At 44.9% G+C, this 20,571-nt stretch overlaps 1 protein-coding gene across 1 annotated transcript in view; it reads left to right on the top strand.

The window, feature by feature from the left end:
• TNS4 (tensin 4) overlaps positions 1 to 19,843 on the top strand; it is a 29,203-nt gene extending 9,360 nt beyond the window's left edge. Inside the window, exons 2-12 of the mRNA XM_053264836.1 lie at positions 1,482 to 1,917; positions 2,767 to 3,185; positions 4,762 to 4,848; positions 7,392 to 7,499; positions 9,009 to 9,101; positions 10,884 to 10,961; positions 14,059 to 14,130; positions 14,670 to 14,838; positions 17,870 to 17,938; positions 18,790 to 18,816; positions 19,434 to 19,843. Coding sequence (XP_053120811.1) covers positions 1,482 to 1,917; positions 2,767 to 3,185; positions 4,762 to 4,848; positions 7,392 to 7,499; positions 9,009 to 9,101; positions 10,884 to 10,961; positions 14,059 to 14,130; positions 14,670 to 14,838; positions 17,870 to 17,938; positions 18,790 to 18,816; positions 19,434 to 19,563 — 1,688 coding nt within the window. The 3' untranslated portion in view covers positions 19,564 to 19,843. The remainder of the gene's footprint in view (positions 1 to 1,481; positions 1,918 to 2,766; positions 3,186 to 4,761; positions 4,849 to 7,391; positions 7,500 to 9,008; positions 9,102 to 10,883; positions 10,962 to 14,058; positions 14,131 to 14,669; positions 14,839 to 17,869; positions 17,939 to 18,789; positions 18,817 to 19,433) is intronic.
• The last annotated feature ends 728 nt before the right edge of the window (positions 19,844 to 20,571 follow it).

Consider the following 20,571-nt stretch of genomic DNA (forward strand, 5'->3'; position numbering starts at 1 on the left):
TTTGTTACCCTCCCAGAGAGTTTGGGGCAGTATACAAATTTGATCTCTCTCTCTCTCTCTCGATCTCTCTCTCAGAAACATAGTGAGGTCAATCACACAAGCCAAAACTGTGTTCTACCCAGGTTTGGGGTGTGTGCTCCCAATTTTCAATTGTGTGGAAGCAACAGAGGCGTAACTAGGGAAAACGGCGCCCGGGGCAAGCATTGAAATGGCGCCGCCCCCCCCCGCACCCCCAACATACTACATTATACTTAGGTTTTTCCTCACAAGCGCCCGCCGCCGCCGCCAAGCCAGGCCACTGACTGGCCGCCAGGCGCCAGCAAAGCAATGGGGGGGGCGCGGGCAGCGCGGAAGGGACTGCTCGTGGGGGAGGGGGCGCCGACGCACTCCCTTGACTGCTGCAGCGCTGCTGCACTGAGCAGGAAACATTTGTATTAACAAAAAAAAATTTAAAAAAAATTTAAAAATTTTTTTGTCATGGCAGCGCCTCCCATGTGACCAAAAAAGATGGCGCCCGGGGCACATGCCCCCCCTGCCCCCCCTATAGTTACGCCTCTGGGAAGCAAGGTGATTCCTCCTACTTTGCTTCCACACAATTGCTTCTACCCAGGTTTTCCTCTTACCTTGCTTCCATACAACCGAAAATTGGGAGCACACACAACTCCCGAACCTGGGTAGAACACAGTTTTTGCTTGTGTGAATGACCTCATAGTTTTCCTCTTAGACCAGCCACTACTTTCTCGTCCTTTTTATCCCTATGGGGACCATTCTACTGACTTGCCATGTAAGAATGTGAAGTGTTTTGGACACTCAAAATGCTATATAAATTCAAAGTATTATTAATTTTTATTATTATTATTTTTATTTTATTTTCCCCAAAGGTTCTGTATTGGCTATGTAAAGAAGGTGAGAAGGTACAAAGATTCCTCCTTTCCTCTGAACATATGCAGAATCTGTTTGCCTCACCAGTAAGAGCTGTTTCACATGTGAAAAGATATTGCTTGTCTATTATCATAATACATTCAACATGCGACAAGATTCCTACACAAAAGGCTATGTAGGAACTAACACACATGCACACAGATTTCCCCCCTTGCGTATATGCAACAGACACAAAGCCCTGCTACAAGTCATTATATGCCACATATCATTATATATGCCTTGCTCTTCTTCGATGCAGTGAGGGAAGTACATTGCAAAAACTGGGTTGGTTTCCCTCCCACCCCAGCTTTGTTCCAATTCATCTGATGGCATCTCCAGGCAGAGCTGGGAAATACCCGTCTGAAACCCTGGAGAGTCACTGCCAGTCAGTGTCGACATGCATGGCAGTCCAGAGCTAGATGGCCCAATGAACTGAAGGAGTGTAAAGCAGCCGCCTATGTAAATACCATTATGTAAGGATACAGGGCTAAACTGAGTTGAGCTCTAGCTGAGCCTCGTTGTTGTTATGCTCCTGAAATTTGTGTTTCGTTTTTTATCAGACATAAAGTACATCGAGATGTCGCCCACCAGAGCAAAGTGTCATGAATCTTGGCAGAGCTCAGCAAATCATTCTGGCATCCTCTCTGTGTCTCCCCCAAACTATGGCCAATTGCTTCCACATGGAGGCCTCCAAGGAGACAACTGTGATGCCAGTGGCCACGTTACCTCTTTGTGTGGTCATGATTCAGGAGGCCCCTGGCATCTGCCCACAGGAAGGAGGTCACCAACATGCATCCAAGTGTCCACGAGTATCTCCATTCCACAGGGGAATCAGAAGAACTCTGCTACCTCTGGGTCAAATTCTCACCTGACCTCTTCCCCGGGCTTCGAGAATGTCCTGAAGTTGTCACAGCATGGGAAGATACAGCAACGGTGCAGCGGGGCGTCTGTGCTTTCGACAAGTCCTGGGTCAGACACCAGTTACATTCTAGGAAGGTAAAGTACATGTATAATCCAGTTTCCCCAAATGGTATATCTTTCTTCTTCTTCTACAAATTAAAAATCAGATGCACACTTGCCTCCCTGGATTGAGCCAGTTCCATTGAATTCAATGGGGCTTATTTCCAAGTAAGTGGGTATAGGACTGCAGCCTTTGCCGCTGCCCTCCCCCTCCCCCCGAAAAAGTCCTCCAAGGCAGCTTACAAATAAACTGAAATGAAAAAAGCAATAATCATTTTTTAAAATGATAAAAACAACTTTTTAAAAACCCTGAGAAATGGCATAGGGATCTTGATAAATCATTTGAGAGAAAGACATCACAGCAAATCAAGTGCTTGAATTCAAAAAACATTTTGACAAAATGTCAAAAACCATCCATGGGAGGACAGACAGGCTTCACATGGCAGGAGATTCCACAGAATACAAAGAAAGCAATTGGTATTTTTGACAAGACTAGCCAGCAGGTCACTATGAGGAAAGATGTTCATAGTTTTAGCTAATGACCTCCCTTTATTTTTCAAGTTACTCTGCTAGCAAAACTAGTTGTGGAGCAGGGGTACAAATGGTCTAAAATGGGCTGTGTCAGTTCTGTGTACTGCACAGCACCTAATGCCATTCCATTTGATGCTTTATAAATTATGGGTACTAATATTCATAGTGATTGATTGATTGATTGATTGATTAAGTGCCATCAAGTCGGTGTCGACTCTTAGCGACCACATAGATAGATTCTCTCCAGGATGATCTGTCTTCCACTTGGCCTTTAAGGTCTCTCAGTGGTGCATTCATTCACAATATTCATAGTAGCGTCCCTTAATACTTCTGCATTTCATTTCTCTTTTGCAGCAGCACCCAGTCATTATCCAACAATGAATCCGACATTTTTCAGACCAGACCGGGAAGTCCTTCATCTATTGGATCCCTCAATGGTTCTTATGTTGTCTCCCATAACTCGGGTTCCTACTATCCCAGTGTCCCTTGCTCCCATAAAGGGAATTCTTCCCTATCGCCACCATTGCAGAAAGGACAAACTCCCAATGGCTCTCCTTTGACCCTCACAAATGCGGCATCCCCTATCCCTATAGTGCTCATAAATGGATGTCCAGCTCCAGAACAAAGTGAGGTCTCTGCAAAGCCTTCCAGGGTTCACCCAGGTTCTTTCAAACAGAAGAGGCCCCTGCACAGTTCCAGCACATTTTCCAGTATTAGTGGCTCCAACAAGACCTCTTCTGAGAGTTCGCTCTCCTCTTCTTCATCTCTGGATAGTAAGTCATTCCATCTTATTTATTTTTCTGCGAAAGCTACTTTGAAAACTCCTTTTTGTTGAAAGTGGTATATAAATATCCATAATAGTAGTAGTAATCCTGTGTTCAGAAACTCCAATTTTGTTTCAAAATGGCTTGATTCCCATGTTGTGACAAGCAAATGAATGGGGAGGATAACTTAGACATTGCTTTTTAATAAAAGCTCCTTGCAGCAAAAACAAAACCAAGCCTCGGGCCCAAAATTGCACTGTGCTAGTTTGCCCAGTGATGTGGGGGACATTGCCCGGAGGGGATGGAAATCAGCGCAATTGGCTTGCTAAGATTTCCTGGGCTGACTTCATCCCCTTATTTGCCAACCCTCTTTTCCCTTTCCACCCCGCTGAGCTAGTTGGAACTATTTCAAGAGTTCAGAAGGAAGGAGAGGCAGAGGCTGAAAAGAAAGATAATTATTTCTGGTGCACTGTTCTATCTCCATGTCCTTCAGTTGAGGAGCCACTTGAAAGGGGAGCCAGAGGAGCAGGTGCGGAGCCACCATTGAGCAGACAGGCTCAGTGAACCCTGCCATGAGCCATGGAAGGGCTGCGCAAGCCCTCCAGAGTTCATTCCTCAGGTGGGCCCTCCAGCAATTGGGCCACGCCCACATGCATGTGACATCACACACAAGGGGTGTCACTGGCGCATGTGGCAGGGCCGCTGGTGATGGGGCAGAACACGGGTCTCTGTTCCCTTGCTCCGCCACTGCAGAGGAGAGTGAAAGTGGCAGGACACAGGTCCCTCCCTCCTCCTCTTCTACACACACACTTTCTCTCTCTCCTCTCGGTTACTGCTCTGGCCAATTTGCATCGCACAGCGGGAGAGGGGCAGCAGGGGATGGCATTGCCCACTGTGAATTTTGTGGGATGAGCTTGCTTCCCTCTTCCAAACTGGCCCACCAGAAAAGTGAGTTGTGGACCATGAGCACTAAGTATAATGTCGGTGTATCCTAATTAGCAGTCTGTTTTAGTAGCCACCCAGATCCAGAAGGAAAGTTCACAAAGAGGGCAAACTGGCCCTCTTCATTGACACATACTGCAAGTTTTTTCTAAGACTCCTAAAGCCTGAACACTTGCACCTGTTTTTAATCTCCTCTATCATTGGGGCAGAGGGATTCTGTCTCTGGACATGGAGGCTGTGCTATTGTGTCTAATAGTCATATTTGCACCTATCTTCCCCGTTCATTTCTAACTTTATTAAACTTCTGTGTGCCCACAGCTACCACAAAGTCATGCAGCAATGAAATCCATATGTTAGTTGTGTATTGTATGGAGAAGCAACCTCCTTTTTGTCGACTTGGACTTGTTTCCTTGTATCCATATCAGTATTTTGAGGGCAAATATTTTTTCCTATCCACTCACTGCCTCCCCTCCTTTAGTCGTGATTTTATAAAGCCCCACTTCAGCCATCTCTTCTCTGCCTGAGACTAATGTTCCCTGCCTTCAGAAGAAAAGGAAAAAAAATATTCATCTCTCAGATCATTCTAGTCACCTTTTGTTCTTACCACCTTCAGCTTCTCACTGTATCCCATCCCCTCCTGCAGGTGGCTTCAAAGAAGTTCAGCCAAGCATGAAGTTTGTGATGGACACCTCCAAATATTGGTTCAAGCCTAGCATCACACGGGATCAAGGTAAAACCAGGCACGGGAACCAGTGGGAGAGGTGGGGGGTTGGGGCAAACGGGGGTGTGTGTGTGTCCCAGTTCCCAAGGGGCATGCACATTTGCAGTGGGAAGCAGCTATAATGGCTCTGTGTGCCCAGGGCCCAAGCCAGGAGTGCCCCAGATAGAGGAATTCAGCCTGGAAGGTTTTTGTACAAGGTTTTGTAAAGCCAAATAAACTGGAGTCCCAAGCAGCCTCGATGGCAGAGACCTTTGTCAGGCCATTGAGCAGAGAACTGCTCCTGCTTTTTTTAGCAAAGAGCGAGTATGGGGCGGCGGGCGGGGGGGGGGGGAGAGGGTTACCAACAGTCCCTTATTAGCAGGATCATCCCTTATTTCAGCCCAAAATTGTCTGTCCCTTACAGGACGCCATTTGTCCCTTATTTCAATTCATGGGAAGAACCTATGGTTCAGATCAAACCAGTTATTTTCACTAATAATGAATGAGTTCCAACTCCTTTCCCTTCTCGCTCCTTACTAGAGTATGGTTTTAGTGGCCTGCAGGGCTAGGGTTGCTAACAGGCCCACACTGGACGTTAATAGACATCAGTGATTGGCTAACTTAGCATTATTCAGGTATCAAGATCAGGAAAATCAGGCAAGCGATGATACTAGATAGTGCTCATTACTAGATAGATTACTAGATAGTGCTCATGTGTGAAACCTAATTTTACTGGCTAACAAGGCTCCCCTTTCTAGAAAACAAAATGACATCACACCCAGAGGCTATTCACACAATTGAAGAAAATCGGGCTAGCCTTCGCTAGCCCGATTTTCTTCAGTCACGAGAACCACCAGGCTCGGCTGCGAGCCCGGTGGTTCTTGAGCGGCTAACCCGCTCAAGTCGCCCGCCTCTTAGCCCAGGTTTGTGGAATGAGCGCTCCGCAAACCCGGGCTATTGGATCGTGAGTAGCCGCAGCGTGGCTCCACACCATGGCTACTCACGAGGAGACACACACACCCGGTGGGGAGGCGAAAAGCCGCCTCCTGGCTCCAGGGGTCTCGCCAGCATGCCCTGCGCGCTCACGCAGGGCATGCTGGAGCTTGCGGGGGCTGATTGGTGATCCACGCTCGTCCCACCCCGCTCTTTTCTTTGATGTGGGAAAAAAAATCTTCTGGCACCATAAAGGTTAACACATTTATTGTAGAATACACTTTCATAGACTATAATCTAATAACTAGATGCATGAAGTGTAATTCCCATTAGGTAGGTATAAATATACATGGGTGTAGAGAAAAACTGAGAATGAGGGTATCAAATTATGGGAACTGCAAACGGTCTAATCTTACAGTTTAAAATGATACAAAATACATGATGACAATTCACAATAGCCGTAATTGGTGGCAACATTACTAGGAGGATATTATGTAGCCTGAAATGTGAGAGAAATTACAAGTCCTTATTCAATCCAGAAGCAATAGAATCAAGCATCTAGATATATAAATCTCTTATACGTACCTGTTCCTAATCCCATGCATGGCAGCTCCCACGAGAGTTCACGAGCAAGGGGAGGGGAGGGGGGAGAGGAAAGCAGCGGCGGTGGGGAACACAGGCCAGCAAACGGGTGGGTGGGCAGGCAGGCGGGCAGAGAAAACAGTGATAGCAGGGGGAGAGCAAGCGAATGCAGTGGCAGGTGGGGGAGAAAGCGAAAGTGTTGATGGGGTGGTGGTGGTGAGAAAGCAAAAGCAGTGACGGAGAGGGGAGGAAGTGAAAGTGGCAGTGGGAGGAGAGAAAGTGACAGTGGCAGCGGGGGGAGAGAGAAAGCAGCAGCGGGTGGGGAGAGAAACCAGCGGGCGGGCGGGAAAAGTGGCTGGCTATTTGTTCTCTCTTCCTCCCCACTGCACCACTCAAATACCACATTAGTTGCTATATGGATTGCTAGGTACAGGACTGGCTCCAGGTTTCAGAAGGCCTTGGGTAAATTGCCTCCTACCCAGGTTGAGCCCATGAGAATAGCTCCATCATGACCACAGGGATGCTCTGGGCACATAAATGGTCTTGGTGATTGTCAGTGGGCCCTTAGGTGCCATTGCCAGCTGCCCTGTGAGGCTGACCCCTGGCAGCCGACCAAAGAGAAAAAACATTGGAGCAGGGAAGAGGAGATGGGGAGGGCTGAGAACAAGAGGCTGAGAATAAGATTGGGGCTGAGAATGAGGTGGGGGGGTGAGAACAAGGGAAAACTAGAGGTGAAGAAGATGTTCTGCGCCCGAGCCAACTAGTTGTTATAAATTCTGAATTTGCTGTTTCACTCTCTAGTCTTCCTTTGAAGTTCTTCTGTTGAAGAATTCTCACTTCCAGTTTCTGCAGGGAAATGTCTTTGAATATTAAAATCTTCTTTGAGGGGTTTCTGAATGTTGCCATTCCTAACGTCAGATTTGGGTCCATTTATTCTTTTGCATAGAGATTGACCCGTTTGTCCTATACAGATAATGGCAGATAATAGAATATATCCCATTGGAGGATAAGCATGTTTGCTGTGTTGATCCCTTACCCAATATATGTTTATTAAATAGCTGTCCAGCTGCTGATGGATGAACCCCATGGCACTTTCATCATGCGGGACAGCACATCTTACCGCGGCTCATTTGGCTTGGCCATGAAAGTCTTCAGCAACAAAGCAGGTATCCAGAATTCTCATTGTGGAGAGGGAATCAGCCCTTCAAGACCAATGCAGAACCTACTAACAAATACTGGCGAGAACGCACATGTCCCCTTTCACAAAAGACAGCTAGACTGCTAGACTGTGTGTGAACTCTCAAAAAAAAAAAAAAAAAAAATCTCCAACTAGCTGAAATGTGCCACTTAGACATGTGCTGGTTTAAGTGCTGGAGCCGCCACATCACCACCACTCATGCGCCTTATGGTGGCTATGCCACCTGACACATATGCCTGTGTCAAGAGGCTGGGCCAGCTCCACCCCACCTCTCCCTTCTCCTGGCACTCACTGGCCTCAGGACACATGGGGATTTAAAAACCCCATCCATGCATGCCTAGAAGCTGGTGAGTGGTTAGTAGACTTGCCATGTCCCCCAGAATTTAGGGTAGCCCCCAGATTTTGGCTCCTCCACCTGGCTGCTAAATTCCACCCGGATTTACATGGATTTCAAATGCACTGCTTGGATTGCCCGGATTTTACCCTGGATCTGATCACATGGGAGGGCAGAGGAGGGGAAAGTATATAAATCTGTCAAATAAATAAATGAAATGAAAATGAGTTGCCACATAATTTGCCTAATATGCAAACTAGGCCACCCGGATTTGGGAAGCTTGAATATGGCAACCCTAGTGGTAAGAGAAGGGAGGAGGGGGAGGCAATATGCTGGGAAGGTGGTAGGGAGCAGCAGCAGGTAAGGCAATGCCCATGGGCAGTGGACAAGGCAAGATGCCCAAGTTGCTGCCCTGCAGCTGGCAGTTGCCCCACCTTATTAGCAAGTAGCCCCCGCTTATAGTATCAACAGCCTTTTGACCCAAGACCAGAAGTTCAGGAACAGAATTTAGGCTGGTTCAGACCTAAAAGGAAGCCGTGATTTCCCACTGCATTAATGCAGCTTCTGATCCTCCTGAGCACGGGCACTCCCTCCTCCCCTTTCCTCCGCTTCTGCTCATCTCCATCCTGGTTTATTTAAGCCATGGCTCCACAGGTCATGCGGAGCCAGGAACTGTGGTTTAGGTCTGGCTTCCAAGCCAGGATGTGAAGCCAACTGCAAACTCTGGTTTCACATCCTGGTAAGGAAGCCAGAGTTCAACCATTGTTTTCGGTTTCATAGGAACCACAGAGCCATGGTTCAAATAAACAGAGACAAAGCTGAAGAGGTATGGGGTGAAGGGAGCATGTAGGCTTGAGAGAGAATTAGAAGCCATATTCATAGAGTGGGATATTGTGGTTTCTCATTGTGTCTGAACCAGCCCTCAGCCACTTTTTAGAATAACATTTTCGTACGGCTGTTCTGATCAAAGAATACACAAAGCTGTGCTCAGTAACTGTATCTGAACGGTTTAAACATATATATTAAAAACATGAAACTGAGCCAAAGCTAGATAAAGGTGTTCAAACCACTTAAAAGTTTGATTTTGCAAACCTTCAGCTTCAAAAACTAGATTTCAAATTGACTTCTTGTTTTGCTGTCAAGGGGAAGATGGTGGCGATCTCATCAGGCACTTCCTCATTGAGTCTTCTGCCAAAGGAGTGCATCTTAAGGGTGCTGATGAAGAACCATATTTTGGTAAGACATCTGTCTCATTTACTTCAACTCTACATTCTAAAACTGTGACTATATTCTATGTGAGTATATTAGTAGTAGTAGCAGAATGTGAGGTTTTGTGGTACTAATAATGTTTGTTGCAATCTGTACTAATAAGAGCAGATCTGAAAATCATTGCATTTTCCCCTTCAGAACTTCAGAAGAGCGCTTCTGCAGGGGTTCTCAAACTTGGGTCCACAGATGTTGGACTACAGCTCCCATTATCCCTTCCCACAGTGTTCTTTTTGATCAGAGCTGATGGGAGTTGTAGTCCAACAAAAGCTGTGCTGGTTTAGATAGGGATAGCCGCTCTCCCCCTCCTAAATATAAGAGAATCACCACTTTAAAAGGTGCCTCTGCTCAGTTGGCATGAGGCTCCATGAATGTGTCCAGTTCCTTTTTAGATCTAAGCCAGTGGTCATCACCACTTACCCTTCAAGGCTGTATCTGTTTCTTTTTGGCTTCCCTCTCATAATTTCCATAGTTTAACAAGCATTCAACATAGATCTTTTCTTAGTGGCAGACTGCATTAATATTTGCCAGACTGGGCAGACATGTAGGACATCTGCTGACTAAGCTATTAAACGTGGTGATTCTCTTTATTAAGCAGGGGAAGAGCAACTGGCCCTATCCGTCCCCAGCACAATATCCCTCCAGTGGCTATTGTTGGTGTTTACCTTATGTTTCTTTTTAGATTGTGAGCCCTTTGGGGAAGTGCAGCCATATATATATATTTCTCTAAGGCGTACCCGTCAGTAATCCCATGTGTGGCAGCTCTCGCAATAGTTTGTGAGCAAGCTGCCAGCAGGGGGAGAGGAAAGTGGCAATGCCACCAGTGGAGGCAAGGCAGGCAAGAAAATGACCGGGGGGGGGTCGGAAACAACAGCGGCGGGAGGGCAAGAAAATAGTGGGGGAAGAAAATGGCAGTGGACAGTCTGGCAAGAGAATGGTGGCAAAGAGTGGGCAGGCGGGGGGAGAACTAGAGGCACAGATGCTCTGCACGCGGCCCAGCTAGTTTTATTTATTTATATTCTTCTCTCCAGACGTTTTTATTGTGTAACGTAAAAGAAAATATATAAAAGCTCCAACAAAATGAACAAACGTTTCAAAGTACAAACGTCAGCTTCAGTGTTCCATGTATCACTGTTTAAGAATACACACTCCTATATCCCAAACACTCTCCAACTAATCACCCCAGCTGCACTTTTAACTATATTTTTCACCATTTGAACTTTAGTTGTTAAAGGGTGTGCTGAATTGCTGTTTATAATTAAGCACAGGTTTACCCATGCTTAAGATTTAATTTAGCTCACACCCTCCCCTCTTTTGTTTTTCAGTTAGAGTTACTGATAAGCAGGCAAAGCTGTGAATCATCAATTTCTACCTTTCCCCTCCTCCCTTCTTTTCTTCATGTGCTAACCAGGTGCCTAATTACATTTAGGGAAAGTGTTTGCAATATAAGAGTGTGGATTTTTAAACAGTGAGACATGGAACACTGAAGTTGATATCTGTATGTTGAAACGTTTGTTCTTTGCTTGCTCTATTTTTTTTTTTTTAATTACTCAGTAAAAAGGTCTGGAGAGAAGAATTTGGTGTAGATCTTTCATGCGTATTGCATCGCCAGTATATCAACTATTTATTTATATCTATGTAAACTGCTTTGGGAACTTTTGTTGAAAAGCGGTATATAACTATTCTTCGTCATCGTTGTGGTCAACTTCAAAGTCTGAGGACACTGTACAGACCTCTTTCTCTTTGCAACAGGAAGTCTCTCAGCATTTGTGTATCAACACACCATCATGTCTTTAGCATTACCCTGCAAACTGGTCATCCCCAACCAAGGTAAGTTTATGAATTTTGAGCAAGTATTACTGCACTGCCAGGAGGAATAGGATGCTCTGAGTTCTATAGACATTCATGCTACCTAGACACAACTACCAACACCAATTAAATAGGGTAGTGAATGCAGTGCTAGGATTGCCAGTGAATGCAGTGCTAGGATTGCCAATGGAGTGCCAGCTCTCAGAGTTTGACCTGGATTTCCAGGGCTTTAGCCTTTTTCTCAGGCTTCCCTGGAAACAACTAAAAACTTAGGATGAGGGGCCAGAATCACGAGGACAGTCTCTTTTCTGCTTAGCTTTAGTAGTTCTGCCATTTGCTCCACTTGTTCCATGTCCCTGAGAAACCAGGCACAGCCAGGCTGCTCCCTTGACCTACACACACAGAGAGAGGCACACAAACTGCTAGGAATCGCTCCTTGGTGGAGCCCCGGGCTTTGAGCCTCACAAGACCTAGCAACCCCGATATAGTTATGAATTCAAATGTTCACATCAGTTGAAAAGATGGCAAATTTTAGAATTTCAAACACTTTCGAACTTTATGTTTTGAAATTTGACTCTGAGGGATACTTTTGAAGAATCTGAATCTCACATAACACTAGAACCAGGGGTCATCCCATGAAATTGATTGCCAGGAAATCTAGGACCAACCAACGGAAGTACTTTTTCACACAAGGCATAATCCACTTGTGGAATTCTCTGCCATGAGATGTGGTGACAGCCAACAACCTGGATGGCTTTAAGAGGGATTTGGATAACTTCATGGAGGAGAGGTCTATCATCAGCTACTAGTTGGAGGGCTAAAGGCCACCTCCAGCCTCAAAGGCAGGATGCTTCTGAGTACCAGTTGCAGGGGAGTAACAGCAGGAGAGAGGCATGCCTGTGGCTTCCAGCAGCATCTGGTGAGCCACTGTGCGAAACAGAACGCTATACTAGATGGGCCTTGGGCCTGATCCAGCAGGGCTGTTCTTATGTTCTTATGAAGTCTTGTGGATTAATTTTTTAGGCAATAATATTAACTTGTCAAATGCAAAATACATTTACAATTTGGTTAACCTGAAGTCCCTAAATCAATGCATACTCAGAACTAGAAATGTTTAAATTAAAATCAGGGGTGTACACAATGAGCATTTTTCAAGCAAATTCCAGCTAAGCTATTTGCTTTAGAACTGTTGTCCAAATGTGTTCCCTCCTTGTTTGATTGTTCTGGTACTAAATTGTTGCAAGTAGTAGAGAACAAACCTGTTGGCCACATTCACACGTATCATGGAACCGTGGGTCCAATGGACCTGTGCTTCCAACTTCCCCCACCCACCCCCGGCACGGTTACCTGTCCACATTTAGACTTAACCAGCAGGACCCTCTCTGCAGTCAGGGAGACTGCAGAGAGGAGGAAGAACTAGCTGCGTGGACAGGGGAACTGACTGTATGGGCTTCCTTCTAGAATGAAGGACAGCCCCAACAGCCAATCACAGCTGGAGCGAGGGGGGAGGTTCCTCCCTCAACTCTGATTACTGCAGCATCCAGCATTCGGATGTAACAACCCAGCAATAGAACCTCAGGTACAAGCGGTGAAACTCACTACAAACCTGAAGTTCAAATTGGAGTTTGGGGAGGGAAACCTCAGGTTGTTTTGGTGTCCAAACCGCAGTTTCATGCATTTGGACATACAACATATTCAACCTCAGGCCCCTCCAACTCCAGTTTCCCGTTATGTGCAAATGGGGCCATTGTCAGGGACCTGAACTGGGAATCTCAGAGTCTGAGTTTGGGCCTTACAGTAGGGATGTGCACGGAACCAGTTCGGAGGCAGAAGGGGTCTATCTTTAAGAGCGGGTTAGGGTGCACTTACCCCTCCTGCTGCTTTCCCACTGCCCGTGTCCATGTTTTGCAAAGGCCATCAGGGTGGCAGCATGCCTCCCTGCTGCCCCATTGCCCCCATGTTCCAGATATGACTGGAAGTTGCCGGCGCACACATGCACGTGATATGTGTGCATCTGTGCTGGTGTGCGCAGGTGCACCAGTAACTTCCGGTCATATCCGGAAGACGGGGGCAACGGGGCGGCAGGAGGGTACACTGCCGCCCCAATGTGCTTTGCAAAACACAGAAGCTGGTGGGGGGAAAGTGGCAGGAGGGGTAAGTGCACCCTCCCCTGCTCTTAAGGATAGAACCCTGCTGCCTTCGAGCCTCCCTGCCGCGGTTCCATGCACATCCCTACCTTACAGTCTGACATAACTCATTAGTGTCTGCTCAGGCCTCAGAGCCCTCTTTGGGCACTGAAAAACATAAGAACAGCTCTGCTGGATCAGGCCCAAGGCCTATCTAGTCCAGCATCCTGTTTCATACAGTGGCCCACCAGATGCTTCTGAGAAGCCCACAGGCAAGAGGTGAGGACATGCCCTCTCTCCTAATGTTACTCTCTCCTAATACCCTGCCACTGGTATTTAGAGGCATTTTGCCTCTTAGGCTAGAGGAGGTGGCTTATCATAGCCCTCAGACTAGTAGCCACTGATAGACTTGTCCCCCATGAATTTATCTAAGCCCTTCTTACAACCACCCAGGTTGCTGGCTGTCACCACATCTTGTGGCAGATAATTCCATAGGTTAATTATGTGTTGTGTGAAAAAGTACTTCCTTTTGTCAGTTCTAAATTTCTTGGCAATCAGTTTCATGGGATGACCCTGGGTTCTAGAGTTATGAGAGGGAGAGAGAGAAATGTCTATCAACACTCTCTACACCACGCATGATTTTATAGACCTCTATCATGTCTTCCCGCAGTTGTCTAATCACTGAAGGGATTGGGGGTGTGTAACAACAGTCCCTGTGACTGGAAGGCTGTATGAAGTGGCCGGGCCTGATATAAGTATTAGGAACCTGGCTTCCTGCCTTTGCCTGCCCAACTCAAAGCAGCTTCAGCAGCCTGCTGACCATGGGCAGGAACTTCTGTTTAAATGCATGTTTATATGCAACCTAAGATATGGAGGGCTTTTGCTGTAGACTGTTTCACTGCATCACAACTACTTTGGCCATGTGGGTTGTAATTGTTGGGTGGTTGTCCTCAGTCAGATGTGTGTTCATAGTTTGGTTTCCTCTGTTTCAGATTTCTCTGGAGGAGAGGAGAATCCTACCATGGGCTCAGAAACCACTCTTCCAATATCAAAGCAAAATGCTGGTAAGTGAAATGGGAGGAGCACACACATTTTTTCAACTTCCTAGAACCTTTTGGCACAGTAAATGTTATGCTATGAGTGAGCATCTGTGGCTGAGCCAACATGTCTGCTGTCAAAATTGTGTTTCTGTTCGAAGAAAATAATACACATTCTCATGTTTCAGAAAACAATATTCTTTACCTGGGAAAAGTAGTTTGTTCTCTCCTCCTGCCCCCCACCCCCACAACTGGCAACTCTTCTTAAAAAAATAAAAATCAACTTTTGTCTGTCTTTGTGTGAGGGCGGGGGACAGAATCAGACTTTCAAGGTTCAGACATGGAGAGGAAGAGTTGCCACTACTGTGCAGGCATGCTCATCCAGCAGTGGTTTTTTTAAAAAGTGAGAATTACTAGCAAAGTTGGTTTCCTTCCACCACAGTTATGTTGAGAGCATTTTGACAACTTCTGTTTTCATTTTTAAAACGATTACATCAGTGATGTATGTTAACAGGCAGAGAAGCTCATTGATCTTTCTGTCTTCCTTTCTCCTTCTGACTTTGCAGCATGCAATCTCTTGTACCTACACTCCGTGACCATGGAAACTCTCACTGGCAAAGCTGCAGTTCAGAAAGCAGTGTCCTCCACTTTCCAGCTGGAGACTCTGCCCATGCCCACCGTTGTCCACTTCAAAGTCACTGAGCAAGGAATCACCTTAACAGACATCCAGAGAAAGTAAGGAAGCTGATCTGGGGCACATCTCTATAACTGGCAGAAATGCTTGGGATGGGAAAGATGGCATGCCCACCAGCATTTCATAGAGATATCTGAAAAGCAGGGATACCAAGCATTACTGGGCAGCTGCTGACTGAAAGCCCTCGGATGATCTCTGCAGCCACCTCTGTGCCCATAGTTTTCTTGCGCTCGTGGAGCCACTCTCATGGAGGCCCTGGAAGGCAGCGTGCCAAGAGCCCCCTGAAACTTGGAGCCTGCCCCTTTTTGTTATACATCAAGAAGCACTGCCTGAGGACTCCACCAGCAGCACCACGACACGTGGGCCCAGTTCAAATATCTCATGGAACCATGGTTTAATCCTAATTCTGTGTGATGTTCGTGAGCTCTTGCATTTTGAATATTTTCCCTTTTTTTTGCTCTTGAAATTCATATATGAGAGGTCCTTTTAAAAACTTTATAGATTTTGTTGATGAATTTAAAGCAATGATGTAAATCTCAGCTTATCAAGATCAATATTTTTACACATATTCCCAAATAATTTAAAAATCTCCAAATAATTGCATCTCGGCCTTTTGGCTTAAATAAATCTATCTATTTATTTATTTATTTTGAACATTTAATATACTGCCCACTCCAAAGATTTATTTATTTAGAACATTTAATATACTGCCCACTCCAAAGATTCCGGGAGCTGTACAAAAACATGTAAATAAGGCAACATTAAAGATTGCATTCTAAATTAAAAACTAAAGTAGTTAACAGAAAACAAATAAAGTAAACTACACGGCAAAAGCCTGGCGAAAAAGAAAAGTCTTCAATAGAGATTTGAAGATCAGTAAGGAAGAGGCTAGTCGAAGATCAGTAAGGAAGGGGCTAGCTCATGGTAGTATCCAAATAATTGGGAATACTGGAAAAAATGAAATTAGATGAATATAAATTTTATTTTGTAAGAAAATTTGAATTAGGATAATTTGTTGGAAAACTGTTTTTTCCAAATCTTGATTAACTCCAGTAACTTCATAAAAGAAAAGGGGAGTTCTTTTCATCAACAAGATCAGGAGAGAACAAAGTAGGACAGACTTAGAATTAAAAAAAAAAAAAAAACCCTTGATGTTTCAAAGGATATAAAAACTGAGCAATTTTGCTCAGAATTGGTAAGCTCTAACAATGGTTTTAAAGGTTTAATTGTGTGGAGTTTATCAAAGTGGAAGTTGTTGAGTTGGCATAGTGTAGTGGTTAAACGAATGAGCTTTAAACCACAAAGTCTTCAGTTCAAATCACACCTCAGCTATGAAGATAGCCTTAGGCAAGCCAGGATCTCTGAGTCTTGGCTCCCTCATCTGAAATGTTAGGATAATGGGGCATTCTAAAGATTGCCGGGATAATATATGTGGAAGTCTTTGAATACTGATAAGCTATTAGTAAAGTGTGCCATTGAGTCGGTGTTGACTCCTGGCAACCACAGAGCCCTGTGGTTGTCTTTGGTAGAATACAGGAGGGGGTTGCCATTGCCTCCTCCCACGCAGTATGAGATGATGCCTTTCAGCATCTTCCTATATTGCTGCTGCCCGATATAGGCGTTTCCCATAGTCTGGGAAACATACCAGCAGGGATTTGAACCAGCAACCTCTGGCTTGCTAGTCAAGTCATTTCCCTGTTGCGCCATTAAGTGGTTTGATAAACTATTGCTGGATCTCTTTATCTTAAGACTCCAACCCAGATGAGTAGCTATAATGGAGATAGGGTAGCAAGTGCCTGGGGGCCACGGATGTCTGCAAGCTGCCAGCTGTCTCCTCTACCCCTCCTTTACTGGGTGCTTGTTGAGGCAGGGCTGCCCCAATGCCAGCAAGAACAGGCCTGTCCTTTTTTTTAAAAAAAATAAGATTTTATTATGCATTTGTTAGTAATCTAAGTAAAAACAGGAAAAGTTACATCTCTGAGAGAATACATGATTACAAACAAGAACATATCCATCATAAGAGCCTCCTCTATATGCAAGATACAATTAATAATTGTATATATGTGTATATAATTATAGAGAAATGTTAACATGAAATTTAATCTTACCATCCGCAAAATTACGAATCTAGCAGTTAAACAATATAAAGAGGGGAGAGTCAAAACAAGCACAACAACAACAACCAAAAAAACAACATATACATGAATATTATAACTGATTCAGGCACAGAGCAAAACATCCATAACAAGGGTCCCATCCCATACCCACAAGCTCAAAAGTATTAATAAACATATTATTAGTTAATATTATATCAATGAAAAGCTTATATTAGCCAGGAAGAAAATTCAAACCCAATAGAAGATAAAACCTTCCCGAATGAAACTCACTGAAATCCATAAAATCAATGAATATGATTTCCCTACATAAATTTCATCCTCCTTTTGATTCAGAACCTATATTAAGATTATCCAGAAGCTTTCTCAAGTTAAGGTCCCAAATGCTCAAATCTCTTTCTGATCTTTTCCATCTCAATTCTTCTGTTTGACACGTAAAGATATTGATAAAGTAATTTAAAACAAAATGCTAGATAATACCATTTATACAGCAGCTAGATGGATACACTTTAAGATTTATAAGAAAGGTGTCGGGGGGGGGATTCTTAGTTTCAATGTTGTATTATATATGCAAGAAATGAAGGTTCCATTGGTTATTGCCTGAATTGTAAAAGCTATTAGTTTCATACACATACATAAAAGCCATGAGTTCTAAGTAGAGACTCCAGAGTAATAGTATTAAAAATATAATTATTGTAACTCCAGCCAGGTACTTAGAGGGGTCCCTCAAAGCACAACAACAGCCTGCCAAAATGTAAAGCTCAGCACCAAATCATGCAACAAAATCTTCGCGTGTATCTATTATCACATCGTACAGGCCTGTCTTAAAGGGGCCACCTGTTATCTCTCACTGGCATTGGGGAAGCTCTTCAAATTCTGCCCCAGGGTCCCCTCCAACTTTGCTATGCCACTGCTCCAACCTCTGACATTCTACTTTGTTCTCTTCACCTCCCTTCAGGGTTTTTTTTAGGCGGCATCATCCCTTGGCTACCATCAGTTTTTGCGGCATGGATCCAGAAAATCGAAAGTAAGTGTCAAAGCTGCACCTCAGAACAGGCCTTGCAAAATGTTTTAGTGGACCACAGACAGGCAAGAATATATCAGTGTCCTGTCCCTCCCAACAGATGCACACCTACTTTATTTGCCAAGGGCATTTTACTTTAATGGTCTAGTTTCCTATCACTCGGAGTTCACAGCCATCTGGGCTGGAATAGCACTGTATTTCTGATTCCAAATGAGGAAGCACCTGTTGTTTTTTCTCCCTGATCTTGAAGTACTGCAGAGCAGTTGGCCCTGAGGTCTTGGTGCACAACAAGAAGCGTAAATCCCTTGGGACGTATCAAGTGTATCGTTTTGGTGTGATCTTGAATCCATCATTATTTTTAGATTCTCAGATGGCGGCGGTAGCCAAGCGTGCTTTTGCCCAGCTTTGGCTAGTGTGCCAACCGCTTTTGTTCCTGCAGATGGGAGATTTGACCACAGTGGTTGATGGCTTAGTTACATCAAGACTGGATTATTTTAACATGCTTTTTCTGGGAGTGCCCTTAAAAGGTATTTAGAAACTTCAGCTTGTGCAGAATGCTGCTGCAAGGTTAACTGGAGCCAGTTTTATGGAGCACGTGATGCAACTTTTATATCACCTTCACTGGCTGCCAGCTCACAATTCAAGGTGCTGATTATTTCCTTCAAAGCTTTAAATAGTTTGGGACCAGGATATCTAAAGGACTGTCTCCACCCATATATAACTTCCTGTTCCCTACTGTTGGCTGAGGCGGCTGTCTTGAGGGTTGTTTCCAGCTGAAGAAAGGCTGGCTGGGACTAGGCACACTAACATATGTGAAGTCTAACTTTCTCTTCTCTCTCACTTTATTTTTTAAGGTGGCAGAAATTTTCCAAAACTTCAAGGTAAGCGAATGTGAAAAGGGGCAGTCAATACTGGTCAGGACAATTTTTCAGCTATTTCAGCACGCAGAGTTCAGAAAAAGCCAATCACAAAAATACTTTTTGAAGGCACTGATGTGGTATAAATGACAGCAAGCCAATGGCTGTATCCTAAATCTGTTTACTTGAAAGTAAGTCCCATTGCTATTAAGGAGACTTATTTGCAGGTGGTGTGCTTAAGACACCACGAGTCCCAAATACCATTTCCTATTGTATACATTTAATTAAATTTGGATTTGAATCTTAATCTGTACTTCTTCACCCTACTGCTCTAAAACAAATTATATAACAAATGAATGAATAGAAATAGAGAACATAATACAGAGGAATCAAATTGGATATTGCCTACTCCCCATCCCTTGCAGATTTCATGTTCAATGTTCTTTGAATAGCTGAAAGACATAAAAGGTCCCTTCCTAGGACTACCAGAAGTAGAATAAATTATGCAAAATAAGCATATGGAAAATTGCTTAAGCCACAGTGTAATACAGTATCCTATCTACACACTTATTGAGGCCATCGGTCATGACTGTAAGCCTATACCTTCAGGATATGTTTCCTCTCTGTCTCTCTTGCCACAGGATCTTCGGTGTTGTTGCCAAAAGCCCAGCAGACCCTGAGAATATTTGCCACCTCTTTGCAGAATACGATGCGGTGCATCCGGCTTCTCATGTTGTTGACTTTATCAAGAAACATTTACCTCGTGCTTAAGATGGCTCAGATGCTGGGCTTTCCCTCTCTCAGCAGCCACACTGTCCCTGGTGTTCCCACTCTACTGCCCCCTTGCCTTTTGAAGCTGCCGGAGTTGCACTTTGAAAACCGTTTAAGCTCCAAACCAATGTCAGCTGCATGGTTGAGGAAACGTAATACAAAGGGGGCAATGGAAAATGGGTTGTATATGTGTGTTTGTGGGGAGGGTTTGGCTGAGAATCTGAGTATTGTCAGCAGAAGGCCAGCCACTCTGTACTCCCATTTTATCTAGAATATTATTTTGGCCTATTGTCAGAAACCCGAGTTTCTGATAAATGGAAAAGATAGTCCTGTTACATGGAATGTACATTGTTTTCTGCAACAGCAAGTCTGTGGGACAAGGTTGCTAGCAGTAATATTTTTATGCAAAAGTACTGAAAAATATCTTTTTCAGGGGGAAGGTAACAGGAGGTGCAAGGCCATTCCATCTGCCTTGCCAGGACTCACCAACGGGCCCCTTTGCCTCCTGTGGAAACTCCAGCCCAGACAGGGAGCAGCCTGCCTGTCTGTTCCTCTGTTGCCAAGTTCCAGCTGGCTGGCTGCCAGACTCCCAGATTGAACTGCACCACCTGTCGATTATCCTGGGAGCTGCTTGTGGGAGGAGTGGCTTTCGGGGCTTGCAGGCTTAAAAACAGGGAGGCTCGCCAAAGGCGTAACCATCGGCATGGCTGTCAGGCTGCCTGTAGGTGGCCACCAAAGCTGGCCGGCCTTCGGGGCTGGGCCTTCGAGGGTGGGACTGGGGGCTTGGTGGGGGTGGGTGGGTTGTGCCAGGCCTTTTGCAGGTATGTGTTTGGGCTCTCTTAAGTGGGATGGTTGCTGGGGGTGCATCCAGCAGTTCTGGGGCAGCTATTACTGTAGTGGTGGGGAATAGAAGAATTGGTGCTGGCAGAGCAGCTGGCCATTACAGGGGAAGGGAAATCAATAATTTAGTAACTGTTTCCACTTCCAACTGCTCTGTCAACTCTCAGG

The sequence above is a fragment of the Hemicordylus capensis genome, chromosome 6 (genome assembly GCF_027244095.1).
Source record: "Hemicordylus capensis ecotype Gifberg chromosome 6, rHemCap1.1.pri, whole genome shotgun sequence".
Taxonomy (NCBI): Eukaryota; Metazoa; Chordata; class Lepidosauria; order Squamata; family Cordylidae; genus Hemicordylus; species Hemicordylus capensis.